This window comes from Colossoma macropomum, unplaced genomic scaffold (assembly GCF_904425465.1).
Source record: "Colossoma macropomum unplaced genomic scaffold, Colossoma_macropomum, whole genome shotgun sequence".
In the NCBI taxonomy this organism is placed as follows: domain Eukaryota; kingdom Metazoa; phylum Chordata; class Actinopteri; order Characiformes; family Serrasalmidae; genus Colossoma; species Colossoma macropomum.
The window spans coordinates 24,514,523-24,539,099 of NW_023494806.1; the positions used below are offsets into that span (position 1 = coordinate 24,514,523).

Genomic DNA, 24,577 nt, shown 5'->3' on the forward strand with positions numbered 1-24,577 from the left:
GGCAAAATCCAGGCTAATTTAGGTGCCAGCCTGCACTTTCCTTTAGATCTGGTGATGTCTCACTGTGTGGTTCAATAAGGACTGTGTGAAGAGAGGGTAGGGAAAGGTCGTCTTTTGTTCCAGTTCACACTGGCGTATGCTCTAACTCACACCGCAGAAACAACCAGTGCTTTATCCTTTAATAGATGGCTTTGGCGTCTTTTCCGCTCCCTTTGTTGTTGTTAGCACCCTGAAGTCAACTTCTCAGCTTTTGGATTCTGAATGACATTTTGACATCTTTCTCTACAGGTTGCCATGACTCCTGCTTGTCGTGTGGAGGTGGGGGGCCTCAGGACTGTCTGTCGTGCTTAGACCCCTCCCACTTGCTGAAGGAGGGCTTTTGTGTTGCAGACTGTGGGCCAGGCTTCTATGTCAGTCAAGGCAACTGTTATGGTGAGCAAGCAGTTCAACTGTACAACAGATTAACTCATATTATTGTGCAAATGCCAGTGTGATAAAACAAGTAGTGGTAGTTCTGAAATCTGATTGGCTGACTGCACAAGTCAATTAACTGTTTACAAACTTCTGACAAGTCCTGCCTCCCTTAGTTACTGTGGCTATGTCCGTCCAACTTTAAGCCCAGGCTACACTGAAACATCTGAAGCACTTGTTCCGGACCACAAAGCGACATTTAAAAGCACACAGATGACTATATTTAAACGTTTAAATATTCAGAAATTTTCAGTGCAGATATAGATACAGTCAGTGGAATTTTGTATCAATGTGCCAGTTTTGTGGTTCATAGAATAGTGTTTGATCGTTTCGATGTTTGGCAGTCGTAGACTACCGATAATGATTTACACTGCTTGGCGGAAAAATGACCATTCTAAAATAATTAGTACTTTCGTTAGTTATACAGTTATTAATTCAGTTATTTCATTATTTGTGTATTTTATTGTGCTGTGTTTGTCACCTTTTCATAAAAGCTGTCTCTCAAGTTTATACACTACACTGATTTTACCACAGTTACTGTTGTGTCTATATTGCAAATGAGCATGTTTTCGTTCTCATTGTGCAATAACTCAACATATTAGGTTCATTCTGAGGAGAACATGTAAATATTTGTCATAGTATTAGTGCTATATTAGGAATAAAGCCAAAGCCCACACATTTTTTTCCATTGCTGTGATGTCATCACTCAAAGTGTCCCCAAAATTTCCATGGACAGTGTAAAAATGTACCAGTCCAGAATACAAAAATGTATGTATATATGTAAATGTGTATTTTCATATTTCAAAGGAAATACCAAAAATATGCAGGCGCACAGCAGATATCCAGACGTGTAGTGTTGCTAGTGGCTCAGAATTCCACTGGGGGCTTATACACAATCATCTGTGGCGAAGCATGCTTGTCTGTCTGTCTGCAGAGAAGCTTAAGACTGCAGTATGACAACAATATCACAAATGTCAACTTGTGAACTACATGTCAGCATGGATGTGCTCATTCTCCTGAATAGGAGGGGGTTCAGCGTGTTTGTACACAGCTTTCCTGCTAACTGCTATGGCTCACTGTGTTGATGGATGTCACTTTTGTCTGCTCATGTTGATGCACAGCCCTGCGGTTGGTTTTTGGTTGTAGGACCTTGTTGAAACACGTTATCCAGATGTGATCCGGAGGGTATGTGCTGTATACTCCATAGGAAATCACTAGGATTTGCGTGTTCGCACTTAAAATGCACAGTGACACATAAGACATCCTTTTATTTGGCTGTAAGGTTGGCACATACGGCAAAAATATAATGAGACTTTAGGACATTTTCATGACACGTTTTTTTGTTTTTATGATGTTTACAAGTTAGGATTGACACAACGCAGCAGCAAAACAGTTCCATTTAAAAAGGCTATGAAAAAGTTTCAGTTTCTTTATAGCCAGATTGTCCAGTGGCTAATTTTTATTAGTAAAGCTGCATTTAAATAGAGCAAGTGTACTTATCTGCCTGACATTATTTAAGTTATGAAAGAAATGGTCTGGTGAAAAATCAGATTTACACAATTTTCTGCTTATACCAGTTGTAGTCAATCAGCCAAGACATGTTTGGAGTCCAAATTTTGCCTCTTTAGTTTAGAACCGAAGTGGTGAGGCTGACGTTGGTAACAAACGCTACAACTGAATAGTCACTCATACAGCCCAAATTGTTTCTATTAGAAAAATACATCACTAAAACCAATACCTGCTCAAACCATATCCAGGTCTTCATTAAGGTCATGCAGACAAGTTCATGTGGTTTATGACACGGTATGACAGTGACCATCATAAATACAGAGAAATCTGATCTCAGATCAGGCCTACTTTGTGAGCCCTGCTGTTGTCTGAAATGGCTGCCTGTAGCAGTGAAGTTTTGCTCGTCTTTATAGTTCACAGTAAGTCACAATGTGCTCTAAACCACATTGACAAGTCTCAGCCACCTGGAGCTTAGCAGTGTTATCCTCATAGCAACAGTTGTCAACTAAAGATGCAAAATTTGACTGCATCTGGTGTAACTGGAAAATGAGTAAATCATATTAAATTGCAAGTTTTGAGCAAAACTCTAATCTGTTCGTTCTTTTGATTAATATTATCCTACTGGCCTGTTTGGCCAAATACCATTGCATTTGAAATTGTGTTACAAGAAAGATATTAACAGTGAAGCCCAGTTCTAAACAGGCCTGAAAATAAAACTCTCACTCGTCTTCAAGCTGCGGAAGATTCAAAAAACAAACTCAAGGCATTCTACAAATGTGAGTCTCATGAGCTTTATAACAAACTGTAGGTAGGAACACTTCCATGCTGAAATGATTTGTACTGTTGTGAAGCCGGTTGCTTAAAGGCAGAACGTCAACAGCCCATTAAAACCTTTATGTCTCCTGTAATATCTACAGACAAAATCTACTACCCACTTTACTAATAGTACAGCAGACTAGACTGCACCACTGATGCTTATTTTCAAAGTGGTGTTAGTGAAATGTTAACACTGAGGATTTGGATTATATCCATGTCTTGTGTTGTAGCGTGTGACCCATCCTGTGCGACCTGTAACCCGGACAACCCCAGCTGCTTGAGCTGCCCAGTTGGCTATGCATTGCACCATGGGAAATGTGTTTCTGAATGTCCAGATCAACATTACAGGGACAGCTATGGTCGTTGCCAAAGTAAGTCAGAATATGCTTTAATGCTTTAATCGATGTAATGTTTGCATTAATGTAAATTTATATACAATGACTTACCATTTTATTAGAAACACCTGCTTTGTAGCTTGCAAATGTGTTTGTAACAGAGAAGCTACAGTCTGTAAATGTATAGCCACAGTGTGTTTAAGGCACCTGAGAAATTTGGATTTAAAAGGGTTATATATCTGGGCAGTAAGCATTTATTTGCTCAAAAAACACTAACATTTGAACAAATACAAATAATAAACAATATAGTAAGTAGTGATTTCAGTATGTGATTGTTTCATCATTTCCAAACCTCTCCTCATTGTAGCCCAGTATTTCTTGTTGTTTTGGCTAATTAATACGTCATTGTGTTAAATCAAGTGTGCTAATGATGGAATTTAATAAACCTGTGTGATGGCTGATTACGTCCAGCAGAAATCTGGAACCAAACTTTTCTCTTCAGACTAGGTCACAAGATATGAACTACTTTTTTGTGTTTATGTTGATTTGAATTCTTGAATTTGAATTCTAATGATATATGGTGTTTTTATGAGCAAAAATACACTCACTGCTGAGATGGTTTTAAACAATATGTTTAGCTGCACAGGACATTTGCACAGTACTGTATATAAAGAGCCAGTGAGTGGAAGTGCAGAGTTTCTAATAAACTGGATATGAGTGTATAAAGTAAGTTTATTACGTTCCTTAAGCCACATTCAGTTCTCAGTTTAACATTATTATATGACTGCAGAATCCCTTTATGACTTAGGACTTTTATTTGCAATGAAAACCTGACTCCAGTCACTTTATACTGTGTTTATGTCAAGTGTCTGCTAAATGGTTCTCTAACCTCTTGCACGTAGCCCTTGACTATGTCCTGTTTTCGGTTCCTCACCTAGTGTGCCACAGCTCTTGTGCCTCCTGCTCCGGACCCTCTGCGGCCCACTGCACCTCCTGCCCCAGCTCTCTCCCTCTACATCGGGGCCAGTGTGTGGAGTCCTGTGGGGAGGGTCTGTTCGCCCGGGACGGACACTGCTACAGTAAGAACTGAGTTTGTTGGCATTGTTGGCTTCATTGGCACAGTGAGATTTAAAGGGTCCATATCGTGGGAAAACTTAATTTCCCTTGCTTTTTTTAAATAAAATAGTTTGATCCTACATGTAAACATTGTTAAAGTTTCAAAACATCCAAAACGTCCTATTTTGAACTCATCATGGTTGTGATGTCATTTCATTAATGAAGAAGTCAGCCAATCAAAACAGAGATATTTACATCTATATGTCTATATATGCATCTGTGTATAAATTTAAGAAGTGTTCATGTTAAAATGAATTAGGACTGTTTTTGGTGCATAAAACCTTAATGTTAATATTGTGGTCAAATTAGGTTTTGCTGATTTTCTAATTAAAAATAAGTTAATACATCATCTACAGGAAATTTTTTTTGCACATGTTAATGTACAGTTACTGTTTATGTGTTATGTTTGACATATTGGCCAGAAAAACACATAAAATGTGGCCTGTGCAAAAGTTATAGCACATTTTTTTCAGTATGATAAAATCAGCAAATTAATAGAAATTGTGCACTAAAATTTGCAGTAAAATGCAACATGTAAGCTTGTACCTCACACAGGGGTATTCAAAGTTTTGCATTCGACTGTATAAGTGGGAAAATAAAATGCAAGAAAAGTGTAGTGAAGAAGAGTGAGGGCAGTTTAACTTGTGCTTGGAGATGCACTACAGAAACAGTCTGACTGTATTTGGAGATTTACATATTATACCACGTCTTCCAACTGAAAAGCACTTCAAAGAAATCACAGTATTATGTGCAAGCCAGGTTACGTAATTCATTATTATAAGTTATCAAAGGATCATATAGAGTATTAAACTCATTTTGATTATCTCATATAAGCACATTTAGCTCATTTTAGCTTCTTAAAGATGCCAGATATCTGAACAGAGAATTAAGGTGCTTCTGACACATCGCTCTCACTGCTACTTTATGATTAATCTCAGAACCCTGAGGTTGCTCAAGCCTTGCTCTGCCCAAGCTGATTGAGATTCTTGAGAGCAAACCACCTCTATTGTAGGTGCCCTCTCTAAAATTCATCCTTGTTCTCACTGCTTAAAGCGATAGATCAGCAAAAAATCTAATTTGCAGCATTTTCTCCTTACTCCAAATGAAGTAGATCAGCCAGACACGTTTGTTGTCTGACAGTTGCTAGTGTAGCTAACAAGTAAAATAAATGTATGCTTATAAATCGGTTAGCATGGTGCATGTCTGAATCATCACACAATTGGTTCAAACTGCATTGAGTTGTTAAGTAATCTCAAATACACCTATTTGTTTAGTTTCTGACTGGTTCTGATGGGTTTCTTACTGTGATCTGTAAAAACAGACAAAAGTACAGGCAAGATTTAGACTTCATGATGGCTCTATTACTGTTTTAGCTTTGCAACATACTTCTGTCCAATTTTATAGATAACAGTGTGTCTTACAGTGTCAGAAGCCACGTAAGTAAGTTTATTTGAGTTACTTAACAACTTGATAGAGCACTTTTCATACCAGGGCAGCTGGAAGTGCTCTACAGACAGGTGATAAAGTTTAACAGTAATAGAACAGAGCTATGAGTACTGATTTTAAAATGATATACAACATTTAAAATCATATATATGATGTCATATATATATATAAATATATATATTTATATATAGACACTCCTTGCTTGTTGGTCCACCTTATAGATGTAAAGTCAGAGACAGTAGCTCATCTGTTGCTGCGCAGTTTGTGTTGGTCATCCTCTTGTCCTTCATCAGTGCTCACAGGACACTGTTGGCTGGATATTTTTGGTTGGTGGACTATTTTCAGCCCATCAGATGGACTACAGTCTGTAATTGTAGAAGTACAAAGTGTACTTATACTGTAAGTGGACCTGATAAAATAGACAGTGAGTGTAGAAACGAGGTGGTTTTAATGTTATGGCTGAATGGTGTATATATATATATGTGTGTGTGTGTGTGTGATTAAAAAACTGATGTTTGTGGTAATGCAGGTTTGTTGTGACAGTAGCCATTTCCAATTCACACATACACATGCTGTGGATGCCAATAGTAGCACATTGCAAGTGTTACTTATTTAAGGATAGAACAGTTTTGGAGCTTGGCATGTGTACAACTGGCTTGGTAGAAGAGTGGCTAAATTTTAGGAGTCAACATTTCTGCCAGTTTATTACGTTACTCGTGTAACGTGATTTGAACTGTTCTGTCATTGGAGCTCTTACTGATATGTTCATCGCAGAAACTTGTATTGTAATAATGATAGTAAATTAAAGCTAATTGCATCCACCACAGCCACATTAGTACGAACCTGCCTACTAAAGTTTGAAAGCTTGCTGAGTATTCTGAGAGTCTCTCTGAGTTTAAATGTTTCATCAGTCAGGCTACTACAGGCTTGTCTTTTGAAAGAGGCTACCTTATAAATGATACCAGCAGAGATGAAACCTGAGTGTAGCTTAGAATGCAGTCATAAACGCACACGCACAGCATCCAGCTACAGACTCAAAGTCAGGCCCGCATGCTGAGTCAGTGCTGGTTTAACAGCGGGGGGCTAGCCCTTACCTGATGCAGAATTTTAGCTTCCGCACCCTTTCTCTCTCCATTAGCCAGAAGGGCCTTGCAGTAGTGTCTGTGTGAACTGAATTCAAATACCACATACCATTAGTCCTGCTGAGAGCCAAAGACACAGAGCTATGTGTTGTAGCTTTTGATTACCACTGATTCTATATGTATAGGTGCAGAATGTGAGTGTGCGTGTTTGACCAGTTGTGTGTGAGCAGGCATGTGTGTGTCTCGAGTTGCAAATGATGAAATGTTAGATGAAATTAACTGAAATGTAACCGATGCAGTGAGTAAAACTTACTGGGCTCTGAATCATTGATCAGTGAACATGTGGGCATGTGTGTACTGAGCACCATGCTGAGCCAGAGCGGAGAGTGTGTTAATGAGCACGAGGGGGAGTGTGTGTGTGTGTGTATGTGTTAGTTAAAATAATGGAGAGACAGCAAAAAAAAGAGACATGGAGAGATCAAGAATGTTTGAACTGAAGCGAGTAGCTTTAAAACTGACACACAGAAACTCAGGTGTCAAACTCATCTACCAAAACAGCGAAACACAATTTATTGTCAGCGTGCAAGAGCAGGGATGTCAAAAGTATTTTGATGTGAAATACAAAATGCCCAAAGGTAAATTCTTCAAAGTCAACTACAAAAAACTGCAGCTAAGAAGTGGCAAAATAAAATACAGTTTTTTCAATGTACAGTACATACAGAATATACAGTACAGTCAACCACCATTCATTAAGTACAGTACATTCAGAGGCTATTTCTGAGGAGATTAGAGATAACAGAGGCTTCTAGTGAGGTGGCTGGCGGCCTAATGGTAGGAGAGGTGACCCAGTAATCAGAAGGTTGTGGGTTCAAATCACAGGACTGATTGGGTATACCTGGTTATGCCCTTGGCCAAGGCACTTAACTCCCCTCTGCCCCTGGTGACGCTCTGCTGCCGATGCTATGCTGCTCCGAGACTGGCCATAGTTTGGCAGAATAATGACCAATTTCCATTGTACAATCAATAAAATACATAATATAAGATAATTGAGTTGCATGAGCAATGGAAAATAAGTGGGGAAAAACAGTAGTTTCCAAAACTGGAGTTAGAGTTATTAAAAGATGTGGGGGAAAAATGGGACATGGTGGACCACCCAAACTATCACCATCAAATAAACAGTACTTAAAACTTCAGTCTTGCTTTAAAGCTCAAAGGTACAGTGGTGTTTCTGTCTGGCCTTCCACCATGAGAAAATGACTCAATACTATGGGTCTGAAAGGTTGTGTATTGTCAAAAAGCCTGTACTGAGACAAGGAAATGCACTAGAACACTGAAACGGGTCATCTGAGATGTGAAGTAAAGTTTTATTAGTCTCGCAAGCCAGACTTGTGTTTATAGGAAGAGAGTCTGGTACTTTACACTACATAACATGGCCAAGAACTGCATGCTTTATCACAAAGAAGCTATTGCTGACTAGAATTTAGCTAGAAAAACAAAACTTTGTTTCCCATCTGAATGATTAAAAGAGCAATGTATGCAAAGAAATGCATGTAGAAGGCAGCTGATGAAATCTCGATAGTTGTGGCCAGCTTTGTGTGCAAAAAATGTCAGACGTTCCATTTCTTTGTGGCTGGAGTATTCTTTTTGAGTCTAAATTAGTAATTGGGATTACTTGGATTATGTGAATACAACCAACTTCTAACACTGAACTTCATATTTGTGAAAGAATATTCCTGCAAGTCTGCTGAAAAGAATGGAAAATAGACACAATAAATACTCAAAAAAATGATATTATATATGGTTGTTGGGGCGCCTGTGTAATTTTTTCTTAAATATGTTATCTGTTTTTTTTTCCTGTTGCTGAAAAATGCACAGTAATGTATGTTTTTTTGTGTCAGTAGTTCACAAACCTCCACTCAAAGTAGTAAAGCCCTTACTCAGCTGAATAGGGTCTGATGGTTGTGAAATAGATCAGATTGTGAAGCAGTAGGTGAGAGCTTAACGTGGAAGATCAAAGCTTTGCTGCCAGCACACAGCTCCCTAACACAATGTACGACAAAGGAGTAATAATCAAATCAGTAGGGTTAAACTGGCTATGGTGCTAATGAGTCTATGGGGCTAATAGTGCAAGGGGGCAAATATGTCTGTGGTGCCAGCAGCTATGCTAACGGACCACAGTGATGCACACAGGTGGTGAGACCATTTGTGAGGAAATATATTTTTAAAATCTCAGCTACAACATATTTTTAATGTATCAAAAGCATCAAGTACAAATTGCAGTGCTTTTGTGCATTTCAAAAATACATCTCTCTCTTTTTCCATCTCCAGGCTGCCATGTATCCTGTCGTGCGTGTGTGGGCCCTGAGTCGTCGGACTGTGTGCGGTGTGTAAAACCAGAGGAGGTGCTGCAGCCCCAGCACTCATACGTCTCTCACGGCGCATGTGTGTCCACCTGTCTGCCACAGCACTATCTGGACACTGAACTCATCTGCAGAGGCAAGTTCACAGGCCCTAATTTCCTGCCGCTCCTAAATGCATGCTGATGTTATTAATATTGAGTGAAAAGGCAAAAGACACCAATCAGCATAATGCAAAAGACTCAGTGGGTGTTGATGGTTAGTTAGAAGTTTTAGTTGAAATTGCAAGATTTATCTCTCCCAGAATTAGCAAGGTGCTTTTGTTTTTTCCAAATGATATGAACCAGCAGTATTAAATAAATGAAGAATAATTCTGATTTGTCCAAATTTTGCGCTGCTCATAAATCTTTCAGGATTATCCTCTATCATACAGTTAAAACTTACCGCTGCTGTAATGTACGCCTCACACACCTATCGGCCTGTTCAATTATTCCCAGATCTGCTTAAGTCTAGACTCGACTTTGAGATCAATGTAGAAACTCCGATGTGAGAAAAGTAATTAAGTTTTGATTAGTATCACTGCTTGAAGGAAGGTTATTACTTCGAGCAGCGAGGTGTTAAATCTCTGTAAGTCGCCTCTCGTATTGAGGTAAAATCCCTGCTAATTTAACCACCAGCCTAAGCCCTCTATTAGATCTGCTCATTAGACTCTGAAATTGGAATGAGTCCGTATTTTTAGGTAGTCAGGAAGGTCTAAAAAAAATCAAATAGTAGCCTAAATTAGGCTTTTGGATGATAAAATTAGCTGCGCAACAATGCTGTACATTGTAACATTGCACTTAGGAGTCTTTATAGAGGATGTGTTAACTTATTTTCTCTTTAATCAACAAAACATACAAAAACATGCGAAAATTGAATTTGAGTGTTCAGACTTTTGCATACGGCTGTGTTCTCTAAATAAAAGTTGCTTTATAATGTCACAAAATTTAACGGCATGGGGGCAGGAAATATCATCTCAGCTTATTAACCATAGCACTGAGTCTTTAACTGTTTTCTTCTGTTTTCATTGACTGACAGAGAATGATGTGTGCGTGGTAGTGGACATGCCATTGTTGTCCTCTACTATGCTAGTATGCTAACCACCAGTTAACACACTAGCTAACACAAAGGCAGCGAGCTAACCCGTTAGCTAACACACTAGCTCTGAGCAAGCATGCTAGCCACAAGCTAACACACTAGCTCTGAGCAAGCACACTAGCCACAAGCTAACGCTCAAGCAGTGAGCTAGCGTGCTAGCTATGAGTTGATACACTTTACAAGAAGTGTGCTTTAACCCCTGTATTTGATTTTGAGGTATTGTGTTTTTGGAGGTGAGGTAATCTGTCCTCATTGTGGACCTCCCTCAATATACAGAGTAAATCACAGTATTTCAAACACAAATATGTAACGTCAGCTATTACTCGCTTTTGTGATCACGATGACGTTTGATGGTGTAGCTTTTGGTACAAAAGACAGAATCCTGCTGATTCTTCCACAGACTAAATAGTTATACGACTCTGGTGACTTGTATGCATTTAGCTCATGCGATGTGTGTTATTTATCAATGTCTAAATATGGTTTTGCAGGTAATAATGGGACATAAAGATTTCGAAGAACTTAAAGATCTGAACACCTCAGATCAAACTGACTTTTTTTTTGATATCTTGATTTGGAAGCCATAGCCAGCTTTGACTGCTCATACACATTATGATGCCTGAATGTCAGCAATATGGCTACCGGATGCCTTTTCCAGGTTTTGCGAGTACTATCTATACATCAGATTGTTACTGCTCTAGGCCTAGTTTCCCAAAAATGTCTTAGTACTACGATGATCTTAACTGGTAGAGAGAGTGTTCAGTGTGATTCTCGCTCTACCACTCAAGAATCATCTTTGTGCTGAGATGCTTTTGAGTAACCCAGCCCTAGTTATTATTATACTACTTTGCCACTGTAAAAAATAAAGAAGTTACCTGAGTGGGGGTGGCTTGTCAAATATTTTTCAAATAATGCCTTAAAAATTTGAAGAAGAATTTTAAACAAAATGCCCATGCCCTCTGAACCTACTGTGGCAAAAGGGTCTTCCCTGACCAGCCATACTGCTCTGCAGCAATGTCCAGACATTGTTCTTTCATTAGAGCTGCCTTTTCTTTTTCTAATATGTGGATGAAGCTGAAATGGAGCGTGCTGCAGTAGCTCTATCAGCGAAAAGAGCTTCACAGATGATTTATGAAAGGATCACTTAGGCCACGGTGTCTTTTCACAACTAAAATGATTAGGAGGAACAACTCTATCTGTGTTCCCCTCCTACATTAAGATGAATGACTTTCTTTCTCTCTCACACACACATACACACACACAAACACATACACACACAGTCTAATACACACACAGGGTCTGGAATTTATGCTCACTCACCAAATAATGACTTAAGTGATAAGAACAGTACTGCCAAGATAAATATTAGAATGAGACAGTATGAATTCCATGTGCTGAAAGACATGGTGAAAATTGTTTGCCTGAATTTTTATAATTGTTGTGCTGAATGACTGATGCATTTCAGGGTGTGATGATACACAGCTTTCTTCAGTTAGCCTTTCTCAAAAAAAATAGATTGTTGTCTTTGTCAGTTTGCAATAACATGTTGAAAACTAACCAGGTTTATTTGAGGAAAAATGTATCATGTGTAAATCGTCGTTATCATAAGTTCAGGCTCATCAGTTGTACCTCATAATGCCATTTATGCCATGCTAGCTGCCCTTCGCATAATGTGAACATTTAATTACAAATAAACAAACAGAATTGGATGGTTATTGGATTAAAATCTTACAGATCATTTAATATTGTTACATGGTCCTGGGTATCTACCACCCTCCACAGTCTAGCTCCAAGCCTAATCTAACACAATTGATCTAGAGGATGAAGGCCTTCACTGGCATCTGAAAGTTAAAGACAGGTGTGTTAGATCCGAACTCTCCAGGGTGGTAGGTCTCCTGGACCATAATCTCACAAACCAGGCACCTATCAGCAGAGAACCTGGTGCTTTTCACCGCAAAACATAGCCAAAAACAGCCTACCTTGTCAGGAAGAGGTTGTTTGACATGCTAAACAACCAGTCACAGTCGACTGTTTTATATCTCTTGCTTTAAAAGGTTTATTTTGCATCCTAATGTCCAGTGCAGGAAGCTGTTCATTTTTGCTGGCTAGAATTTAGCTGGAAAAGCAAAGCATTAGCAAACAGCTGATTTATGTTAATCAGCCCTTGGCAGGCATTTTGAAAATTAGCAATGAAAATCAAACTCAAAAGAGGCGAAGTATCACCAAATTTTGACGGGCGGCGCAGATGACTAGGATATCCAGAAATAGATCCATGCTGATGGATTTATCCAATATGTTTGATGTAGAGGCTTTGTCACCCTCCAGTGCGCGTGGTTGACTGTAATATTGTAGGTTGTGGAAATTCGGCTTTGGGGTTTGGGCTTTTATCAATGGCTCCACTGTCAGCGTCCAGAAGGATGATGATATGTCCTTCTGACATCAATAGCGTCCATTGTGTTCCGCTTGCATGCTCAGACAAATGTTGAGCTTCCTCAAGGCTACTGTCTGTGTCGTGTGTGTGTGTCTGTGTGTGTGTTGACAGATCAGATATCAGGCAGAGGAAATTCCAGTGTGTAAATCCCTCTCCTCTTCCAGCTCAACAACCTGTCCGAGGACCTCTGTGTGTGTGTGCGTTTCACATACCTGTGACTGAGTAGTTAACTCTCAGAAATCACAGGTATCACTGATTGTAACAAAAGCTTCATGTGATTTATATTATAGCACTAATTGAAGCTCCAGTTGTACAAGTTTAGAAGATAAAGACTCAAATATGATTGAGCGAAGTTGAGTGACCATGCTGTGGTGTGTTGAGCTGCTAGCCTGCTAGCCAAGCTAGTGCTGGAAGTACAACAAGCTGTACTACTGTTCTAGCACTACTAACATATAGTTGTTGTTAGATTGATGGTTTAGGGTGGGGGTAAGTAACTGAGGGCTGGGGTCAAGCACAGTTTGGGGATTTCCCTGCTCTCGCACACCAACTAAACCTGGTAATTAGCTGATGGGTTGAATCAGGTGTGCTTGAGCATAAAAATCATCAAAGTGTGCAGGAATCCAACTCAGAGTTCCCCACCCTTAGTTTATGGTTTACTGAATGCATGAACTGCATGTATAAGTTCTTTGGCTGCGACCAGATTAGCATGTTTACTGTTTAGTAGGGCTGGGGGTCGATCTGAAAAAGAATCAATGCAATGATACAACCGGTGTGGAATTGTGCAGAATTGTGGTGTGACTATTGTCTTATAGATTGTTGTTGGGGTAGGAGAGTTGGAGCGCACATTATGTTGCAGTGCATGCTGGGGATGTAGTGCAGTGCATTGTGAAACTGGTTAAAATTAGTAGAAAATTAAAATACTTTTGCGGGCTGGATAGGATCGTGTCCTGGCCTGCAGGCCTTGTGTGTAACACATGGGGGTTAAGGTTATAACAACATTGCCAGTGCCAAAACATTTGCCTACTTAAAGGAGAGGAGAATACATCTTAGCCAGTCCCTGTTAGTCAGCTAGGTTAATTTAACTAGCATTACCACGCCACATTCCCTTGTTAGAGTGAAATATAATTAGTATTGTGCTCCTTTAACTGTCATTCTCTGTTTTGTTTAATCAATTGAGATTATTGTGTGAAATCGATTCTTGAAATCAACTAAAATCAATTCCCATCATCTTGAATTGGAGTCAGAGTCGACTCCAAAATTTCTCAAATCCAGCAGCCCTACTGCTTAGCTCACTGTGTACCTGCCCTAATGGGCAGAATGACAAGTAAAAGGCTGTGAAAATTAAGGTGCAAACAATTACAGCAATAATAATAAATCCTTTTCTGCTTAGCAACCCCCAGTGTTAATACAAATAATAGTGATAATAATGCATAAAATAACAGTAAAAAGAATAATTAAAAATAAAAAGTAACAGCAATAAAAGAAGTAGAAAATTAACAGGGAAATCATGAAAAACAAACAACAGGTTAACAGGGTTAACAGGTTCCTTTGTAGCTCTGATGTATTTGAAAACATTTATTTTGGGGCCATTTACATATGATAGGATTACAGGCTGCAAATATTCGGCATAAATAATGTCCTTTTTCACTAATCGCTATTTTCCGTACGATCTTCCAGATCATCCTTTACCATTATGATCGTTGCTCATAAAGGATGTGAAGCTGTTCAATTTTTACAGTTTCAAAATTCTTCCCATCTGTGTCTCCCTTTGGGCTCCTAAGCTATTGCACGTCCTAATAAATCTGCTAAGGGCCGTATGAAAGGCCTGTGCCTGCCATTGTGAATCAGCACCTCTTGACTGATATACCTCTTTCATTTCAGTCTTGGCTTCCTTTCAAATCATATTTCACAGGCCCAAATGTCATTGAAAAGTACAAAGATCAATAGGTGAGGCCCAGCGGAGCGATTCATCAGATATGTGAATTGTGTTTGAAATTGCTTCACCTGCTTCCCTGCTGGCTGAATGGGGAGAATACAGATTGACAGCAGTCTGTGTTTAATATGCTGTTCTTCTTGGGGGGGATAAACTCAATTACAGCTATAGATAGCTGCTTTCTGCTGCCTGACAGCGTGAGCTGCTAAAATAGGAAAATAAACCAAAAACAAACGGGTGATGCTGTCTGTTGCAGGCTGGGAGGAGGGGGTACTTTGTTTGGCTCTTCTTTTGATAGCCAAATGTCTCTGTGATGATAAGAAAACCATTAACATTTGGAGAATTGAAATATTCTTTGCACAAAATGTGCTTTTTAGAAAGAGCTAAACCATTTCCATTTAGTGACACTGCTGGAATAGCAGCATTTAGAGACATCCTAAAATCTAAATTGCCATTTTTTTACCTCGTTAGTTCATCTCCCTGGCCAAATTATGCTAAATTCATCATATCACACTATGTGAAAGACAAAAAAGAATCTTTTTTCCCATCAAGATTTTTTGATGACATCACCATGCACCAGCAGGTGGAGAAAAATAATATTAACTAATAATATCATGTTTCACCCACCCTCACCTGTCATCGAGTGAAATGCACAGCTAGTTCAGAGACCCTTGTACAGTAATTCACTCGGAAATACACGAAATGGCCAAAGGTATGTGGACACCACTTCTAATTATTAAGTTTAGATGTTTCAGGCACAACAGGTATATAGCACATAGCCATGCAAAATCCATAGACAAATACAAGCAGTAGAATGGATCACACTGATGAGCTGTCATAATATCCCACTGAAATTTGTGCCCTGCTACATCTGCCCCAGTCACCTGTAAGTGCTATTATTGTGAAATCAAAGCATCTAAGAGCAGAAACAGCTCAACCATGAAGTGGTATAACATGCAGTTTATTAAATAAAACATCTTAGGATACATTCTTTTGTCTAGCTATTATTAAAAATTATTTTTGAGTGGTTACAGTTGAAGTTACTGAATGAAATAACAGCAATCATTAATGTGACAGGGGATTCCAAACTTTTGAACACTAGTACATTCATGACTAGGTGTAACGTGTTTTCACCGTCCGTCTGTGTACTTGTGTGTTTTTCTCCATGGCGAGCATCTTTTATTTAGTTGGCTTGCCAGACATGTCAGAGCTTCATATTCCTGCCAGACTGACCCCCCTCCATTCAGCTCAGCTCTCTGACTGACAGCACAGTTAAAGCAGAGAAGTGCAGCTGGCCTCTGTGCAGGAAATATTGAATGCCTTGTCATTTACAATCTCTTTTCTTAAAAGAGCCAGAAATAGTTCTTGAGCATTCATCATGTTTCAAGGGCAAGCATACTGATTTTAAGCTAGTTTGCTGGTTCTTTAGGGTACTAGAAAACCTAATTGATATTGATTTACACTATAGGCTTTGCTAGTAGAGGTCTATGGAATGGCTAATTGTGCTTTATCCTATAACATCTGTAAATGATTGACACAGTATATGGTCAAAAGTATGTGGACATCACTTCTAATTATTGACTTATTGACTAATTATTGAAGTTTTTCAGCCACGCTCATTGCTGACAGGTATATAAAATCAAGCACATGGCCTTGTAATCTCCTTAGACAAACACTGGCAGTAGAATAGGTTGGGCTGAAGATCTCAGTGACTTTAAACTATTATAGGATGCCACCTTTGCCATAAGTCAGTTTGTGAAATTTGTGCTCTGCTAGATCTGCCCCGGTCACCTGTAAGTGCTATTATTGTGAAATGAAAGCCTCTGGGAGCAAAAACAACTCAGCCACAAAACAGCAGAATACGCAAACTCACAGAGTGGGGCCAACAAGTGTTGAAAGTGTGGAGCACATTAAGATTGCTTATGTTGTGTTGCATCACTCAATACAGAGATCCAGACTGCCTCTGGAAGCACCATCATTCATCACTGTGCAATGCCAAGCGTCAGCTAGAGTGGTGTAAAGAACACTGCCACTGGACTCTGAAGCAGTGGAAACATGTTCTCTGGAGTGATGAATCACATTTCACTATCTGACAGTCTGATGGATGAATCTGGGTTTGGCGGTTGCCAGGAGAACACTACCTACCTGAATGCGTAGTTCCAGTAAAGTTTGGGGGAGGAGGGATAATGGTCTGGTGATGTTCTTCAGGTTTTGGGCTAGGCCTCTTAGTTCCAGTGAAGGGTAATGTTAATGCTACAGCAAACAAAGACATTGTAGACAATTATATGCTTCCAACACTGTGGAAAAATGTGAAAAAGGCTCTTTCCCCATGCAAGGTATGTGTTTGCTTGTAGTTGGTGTACTTTTTTCATTCCTGGCTGAAGGCATTTTTACACCCTATAAGCTTTGCCCTGGTAATGTTGCTGCAGACAAAAATAACTAATTGTGAAAGAACTCTTCGATTGTGAGTTAAAATTGGTGGTCTTAGAATGACTAAGGTGGGCATGCTCCACATGTGGCTTGATAGGAAATGGCAATGGTGAAATGCAAGTGGAGCTGTTTTGTAGAGGGCTAGTTTTTGTTTTCAAGACCTTGGTTTTTGGCACTGATGCAAAATATGACCCTTTTCTAGCATCCTAGACAGAGAATCAGTATAATCTGATTTGCTGTGCACATAGACATGATTGATGTCACACAGTTTGCCACTGAATTTGGCAAAGACTTTATTTGTATTTATCTCACACAGTGCGACATACAAAAAAACGTAGAAGACCACTGTTATCGCAGTTTACAGCAGGTTCTTTACCTGTAATATTTTCACATATATCTACAGTACTGGGCAAAAGTCAGAGACCACCCTCTATTTATTTAATTTCCAGTCAAAACGACCATTATGTACAAGTTATTCATTTTTCAGCATCAGAAAAAATCAGACCACATATATTTAATGAAAAATTTCACAGAAACCTCAATGACTGATTATAATATACATTTTTTTCAGTAGTGTGTCCACTCTTTGCCTTTATCACAGCTTCCATTCTTAGGTGAAACTTTCAGTTTTTCAAAGAAATCTGCTGGGATGTTTTCCACACCTCCAAAGTTTAGTCTTAGAAGTTGGTTGCATTTTCTGCTTGTCCTGATCCAAATTAATCTGATTACAAATGTAAATCATCAATCCATAAAACCTTACTCTTTATCTTAGACGTCTAGTTTTGATGATGTAGTGCAAATTTTCTTCTTTTTTGGCAGCTGCAAATCCTTTCACACCCATAGTGTTGAGTTGACGTTGGAGGGATGGACAGAAACACCTGTGGATTTTTCATACACACACACACATATATATATATATATATACATTTTCTTACGTAAGTGGATAACTTTACATTTAAACTCAGTCTCTTTGAAGGGGAATATAATGTCAGTGACTCTTTTGGGGCAGCTTTCGTTGGGAGGACACAGCTGTAGCTTGCTGGTTTTAATATTGGAATGATGGAAGAGTTAAAGTAACAGTAGGGTGCACAGAAGCTCCTCTCAGTGTTTCTGCCTCAAGCTTTTCGGCAGTTTTTTCTGTCATTGTCTCCATAACATCAGTTGTAAAAAAGGCTATACAAATAAAATTCAATGACATTTACCTCAATGTGGCAGATTCCAAAATTGTGACCATTTGAACTGCAGGCTTATTTACTGCTATGAAAAGTATATGTAAAAAAAGGTATTAATGTGTATGTTCTGTAGTTATGAAGGTGAGAAACTGCAGTAGTAGTGCACCTTTAGAGTTTAATGGTGAACTATGTAAGAATTAGAAGTAGCAGAACTGAGTCAGGAAAAAAAATGCTAAATTATTTTGTGCATGTGCTGCTGTGAGTCACCCCGTAAAGCCTGAAACAGAGTTTTTCAGACTATGTCATATGTTTTTACATATTAATGTCACATGCGAGCACTCAAAAAGGAGGCCTGGCTCAATTTTTCGGTGTCAATTGCAAACGAAATTTATACTACTAAAGATATGATGACAATAGTAGATTATTCGCTCAATTCTTGAAAGTTCTCTATGAAGATGCTTTCAATGCATTCGCAATCATCAGATTCATCAACTCGGGAAAGGGGTCTGAACTGATGTTAAAAAATGTCCTTCCATGCATTGTGTGTACATATTTTAGCTTTAATGAGTGTCGTTAATTGAGGCAACACCTAAAGGATCTCATTTTTCCTTCATTTGCTGAATTGTTTCCTCTCTTTCTGTCTTTTTCAGAGTGCCATGCTTCATGTGCACGTTGCACGGCAGGAAATGCCCACAACTGCACTTCCTGTCTCCAAACCAGCGTCCTCCATCATGGACAGTGCCTTGACCGATGTCCCCACGGTTTCCATGTCCAGGACCGTACGTGCCAAGGTGAGAACCTACAGTACCTTCTGTCCTTTTGACCAAGCAGTTCAGTCCAGTGCTCCTTCATCAAGTGTAAAAAGGCCTATAAAAGCACTTTATAAGTATCCACTGTATTTTCCGGAGTTATGAGATTAGACCATACTAAGGAGCTAGAGAAAGAAATTTAGGTGAATCAGTATAACTAAGAAGGCATTGTCAGGCTTAAAGGCACTGTATGAGCTGGAGTGTGCAAATTGTAGATAAGATTCAGTAGTGAGTAAGTTTTTCAGCAGCACAAGCCAGAAATACTTTGTAATTCTTGATGTGAAGCCAGTTTTGGTTCGGTAATTTAAAGCACTTTTAAGAGTCTGTTCAGTTTAGCGCTGCAGGTGTTTTAAGATGAGCTCCAACCCGAGAGGAAGCCGACATACTTAGAGTTAATCGCAGTATAATTCCCTGTTGGACTCCTCTTTTTTTGGAGGATAAACCATTAAACGTGTTTAGCGGAAGCCTGCATGCTAAATGACTTTAATGTCTGGCTCATTTGTGCGGGCTAATTGAGCATGCTAACCTCGATTCAGCTGGTCGACCCAAGAAGATCCTGCAGCCGCCTGTTGAGTTATGTTTCGAATTAGTCATTTGGCACCTGACATTAGTTCTCATCAGAAACGGAAGGCTTCTGCAAAATTCAGAGACACAGACAGAAGGAACACAATATGCTTTATTATAAGATTTGGATAGATTTTAGTGCTCGTACAATCCAGGAACCATGTATGAAAAGGACTGTGGATCACCCACTATAGATGTAGTCAGTTGTTTAATATCATTTGTCTCAACAGTAAGCGTGTTTTCACCAGTAAAACACAATTTAACAGTAGAATGGATACACATAAACATGAATGCAGTAAAACGGAAAAAGGCATTCTTGTTTTGAAGTAGTTTATTCTATTCTGTTCTAGAAGAACATAAGTTTCCTGGCTTCTTCATTCATTGAGTCTAATCACGTATTGGATGATAACTACAAATAATACTGGGATGCAGTGAGGAGAGGTTTGGAAATGGTTAAGCACTGATTAGTGTTTTTCTGAGCTAATAAATGCTTACTGCCCAGTCAAATAGCTATTTCAAACTATGAAGTTCTTGGACACCTAATATTTTTCCACAGTACTGTATGTGCCTTTAAATTAAAGCTGGCCTTCCTCTCTTTAACATCATAATCATTGTTCATTTTAAATTCAGTGTACTAGTTTAGGGTACAAAGAACAACAAAAAATGCAAAAAATTGGCTCATTGTCCACTTAGTAATGGGCTGTAGTGTATAACATACAAGGGTGTAACAGTGCCAATGAATCGATACTTGATACATCTTCTCATGATATTTTGATGACAAATGATGAATGTATTCATGTTGCTGTACAGCTTACAAATGAACATACTTGTATGGATAGCTGATTCGCGCTGGTTGTTTGCGAACTGTGGTGCTCAGCAGTGCAACTGCATGCAATGCCAAAAAGAATAGAAAGCCCATTTCTCCACAGTGCATCATCACATTTTTGCATTACGATATCATGATGTCATACACTGTCATAACAAAACCTTATATCTCCAGAAACAGTCAATTATGGCAGAAGTAAAAAGCATTCTTAACATAAATGCATGCTAACATAACAAGATGTGAGGATTTTCATTGCAAAATGCTTCATAGCCCCTCTATTAGAAGCTCTTCTCTTGTATCTCCTCCTTTTTGGTGTACATTTAGAAGCTGTGGCTCATTAAGAATCAGAATCAGAATCACACATACAAGGAATTTTGTTTTGGTTACAGGAGCTTACAGTGCACAGTATCTGACAAACATTTACATGTAGTAAATAAAATAAAATAAAAATAAAATAAAATAACATAAAATAAATTAAAATAAAACAAGCATTCCTACCATCACTCATTCATACACAGACATACACACAGAGTCATACCTGTAAACCTTAAAATGTGAGTCTTAAGTTAAAGTGCTGAGTGCAGCAGCATTCTTTGATACACCAATTGTGTCAGTCATCCTCTAGTCCTTCATCAATAATCAGTTTCTGACCACAGAGCTGCTCTTGGCTAGATATTTTTGGGTGTTGGTTCACTCTCAACCTGACAGTGACACAAACTCCAGTAACACAGCTGTGTCTGATACACTCGCACCAGCATCACAGTACCATGTCAGTGTCAGTGCTGTGCTCAGAATGTTCCACCACCCAAATAATAGAAGGTCAACAGCAGTGCTGTGGTCAGAACTTGAGTAATGATGAATGAGGTAGAGGGTGGCTGACAATGAATGGGATACATATATGGATGTGTGTAATTGTACACTTTGTACACTATAGATGGTCTATAAATTTGGCGGAGTTCATAAAATAGTCAGTAGGGTGCAAGTACAAGGTTGTTGTTTCTAACAAAGTGGACAGCCTTGGAAAAGATGAGAAAAAAGGTGATGAACAAATGTCTGTGGTGATTATTAATTTGATCTTACACTAAAAATATAAGTGAACAGTTTCAGTGAGCTCAGATTATTCAAAGACAAATTCCATATTAAAATGCAGAGCCATGAACTGATCTCACCATCTGATCCGTACCAAGGTCTGGCATTTCTGTGCTGAAAAAAAGAAAATCAAATAGTTACCCATATCAAGTACACCGCAGCAGTTTTGACTTCTACTGGCTTTATGTATTAGCCCTCCCTTTGATACTTCCTCTGTTTATAATCTTGGAATAGCAGGTGTAGCAGATTGCCTGCATGTACCAAAGATCTATTCAGTCTAAATTGTTGTTGATATTGTCTCGAGGATCTGTATGTGAAGTCTTTTGATTTATCTTTTTAGCTTGCCATCCTTCCTGCAAGGAATGTTCTGGTCCCTCTCAAGCAGACTGCACCGCCTGCCCCCCTCACGCTAGCCTCCACAACGGGTTACTGCCGGACCAGCTGCCCAGAGGGCCATTACCTGAATGCTGTAGGCTACTGTAATGGTGAGTAGACCTGTCAGCTACCTGTCACTGTTAGCAAATGCACTTTACTTTTATACTTTACCAGTCATGTTTACAGTCTTATGCAAACGCCACTAGTTTGAACACCTCTGGTCAAATTGCATATTTCATAAATTTTTACATAAGTAAAAAAAGAACATCTCCTCGGCAGAGAACACACCTAAATATTTTCTCCAAATTTCACTGCATAATTTTTATTTATTTGTTTACCATATTGGACAAAAAAACATAAAATATAAAATGTGCTGTAACTTTTGCACAGGCCACATTTTATGTTTTATTTTTCCAATATGTTAATTTCAGCAAATTAATTGTGCATTAAAAGATGCAGAAGTGCGTCCTTTCTTGAACAACTGCATTCTCCTTTGGGGAACCAATGAAGTTCATCTTATCTTGTCTCATTTTACCTCCCCAACAATGTTGCCTAAACACTTTTAAAACACATTCTTAAGCGTCAGCCTGTGGCATCTGTGTGTAATTGTCTCAGTTAGCCTCCGAGGGAGGATTGTGTTCTCAGAGGAGAGACGCTGAGTGTTTGGGGAGACAGTGAACCTGAATGCTAAAGTCTATACCAAAAGAACAGAACTGTGAGAACATATTTAGAATGCTGATAATGTTCTTTTTGTTCGTTGTTGTCCAGTTGTTCCTTCTATCGTTGTGGTCTTTATCAGGTAATCTCGTGATACGGTTGATGTTACACCTTTTCACTGATCACATAAGGGCTTGTTGTGTCTCAGGATGCAGGTCTTATCATGCACAGATGAGTGTAAAGTTTTGTTTTGGAATGCCTCAGCAGACACGCAGGTAAATTGTGATAGACCATCAGATAGAAAATGGAGCATGAAGGTCTGCAGGTCTGAACGTATGCCAAGAATCAAGAACAATAGAGAGCAGCTCTGAAAAATATGAACTAAAATTAGGGCCTGATGAATGAAAATTTTGTGGCCAGTAAAGATTTTAAGAGGCTAAAAATTCTGATAACTGTTCAAATTGGCTGACAAAAAGTGTTCATATTTTAAAACAAACTTTAATGCATACTGATTGTATCATTTTGGAACAACTTTTGACAGCTTACTCTATTTAAAGTGTAATTAAGCTACAATTACATACATTTTAAATGCATTTATCTGTTCTTTTGAATGATTTACATATGTTATTTGTAGACACAACTGATATTACACTTGGAATGTATTATAAAAGTACTACTGGATGTACTGATACACTTCAGTGCAACTTACTGAGTTATACTGCAGCTTCATCTTAATTTTATTTAAATTTCATTAGATGCACTTAAATACATTAAATAAATAAAACGTATTTAAATGTACTTTTATAAAAACTAAATGAATTATAGACTTTTTATACAATTATTAGGAAAAATTAAAAACAACTTATATATACTTAAAGTACATTTGGGTAATGTTGAAGTGCTTTTCTGTTCTAAATTGGAATAACTTATGTTGCAGTGAAGGTAACTAAGTAATTTTTAAGACACAACACGTGGAATATGGTTTAAATGTAAATTCTTATATACTCTTTATTCACGTGTTGCTCCATAGAGGGAGGTTTTATTTTATAAACAACGGAACGTGCCATATATGCATCTAACTGACACATCAGACCACTGATCCACATCATCATTCTGCTCTCTCATTCTGGGCAAACTTTATACAAATGAGCTGAGTGGTGACCAATCAGATTTTTTATATGTGGCGCAGTAACTGATTGTGTCACACCCACAGTCTCACGGTGAGATTTAACATCACGCAGAGCGGGAGATTGATAAAGGTTAATAAAAACTTGATATCACATTAGATGATTCTTTTTAAGCTTAAAAAACAGCATCAGACTGCTTGGGGACTCACGCCTGCATAGTCTTTGCACTGCAACCTGAGTGTGTTTCAGTGACCCCAAAGCGGCCAGCAGTTTTCAGCTCACTGAAATATGGCATTCACTTAAACAGTGCAGCTACCACAGACTCTGAACTTCACTCTGAAATTAGCACACACGATTCTATACTTCGCTCAAATTACTATAATGTTCAGAACATTTTATTATGAATATTTTGTTGTAACAATAAAAGTTGCAATTCTTCCTATGATGGAGTTTCCTTCCTTCCATCTAGTGATAAGCTCCAGTACCCCCTCATGACCCATGAGGATAAGCGCCTTAGAAAATGTGTTTGTGTGTGAGAGTTGCAATCTTGAAATCAGGATCGCTTTAGGCTTCATCCGTCTGTCTGCACATCTGTTCGTCTGTGACTTTTTTCGTCCATTTACTGTCACATAAGAGCTGGATAATGGTTTCAGTTCTGTATAAGTGGCAGAGCAGGCTGTGAATGCTGTGAACAGCTGTCAATCAAGCTGTTCCTTAGCCACACCCACACGGTTCTCAGATAGGTCTGACCAGCAGCTTTTAAGCTGTGTTTTACCTTTTTTATATCCTAAATTTTTCATTCAGTTTTGCTGGATGTTTAATATAACACTCAAGTTTTGTATCATACAAACATTTTTAATATTTTACTCCATGTTCCCTGGGACTTGTGTTACTTTCA

At 38.7% G+C, this 24,577-nt stretch overlaps 1 protein-coding gene across 1 annotated transcript in view; it reads left to right on the plus strand.

Moving 5' to 3' along the window:
• The window catches only part of fras1 (Fraser extracellular matrix complex subunit 1), a 206,622-nt gene that overhangs the window by 96,230 nt on the left and 85,815 nt on the right, over positions 1 to 24,577 (plus strand). Inside the window, 7 exon segments of the mRNA XM_036598414.1 lie at positions 289 to 432; positions 3,027 to 3,167; positions 4,070 to 4,210; positions 9,104 to 9,271; positions 18,883 to 19,023; positions 21,861 to 21,940; positions 21,942 to 22,005. Coding sequence (XP_036454307.1) covers positions 289 to 432; positions 3,027 to 3,167; positions 4,070 to 4,210; positions 9,104 to 9,271; positions 18,883 to 19,023; positions 21,861 to 21,940; positions 21,942 to 22,005 — 879 coding nt within the window.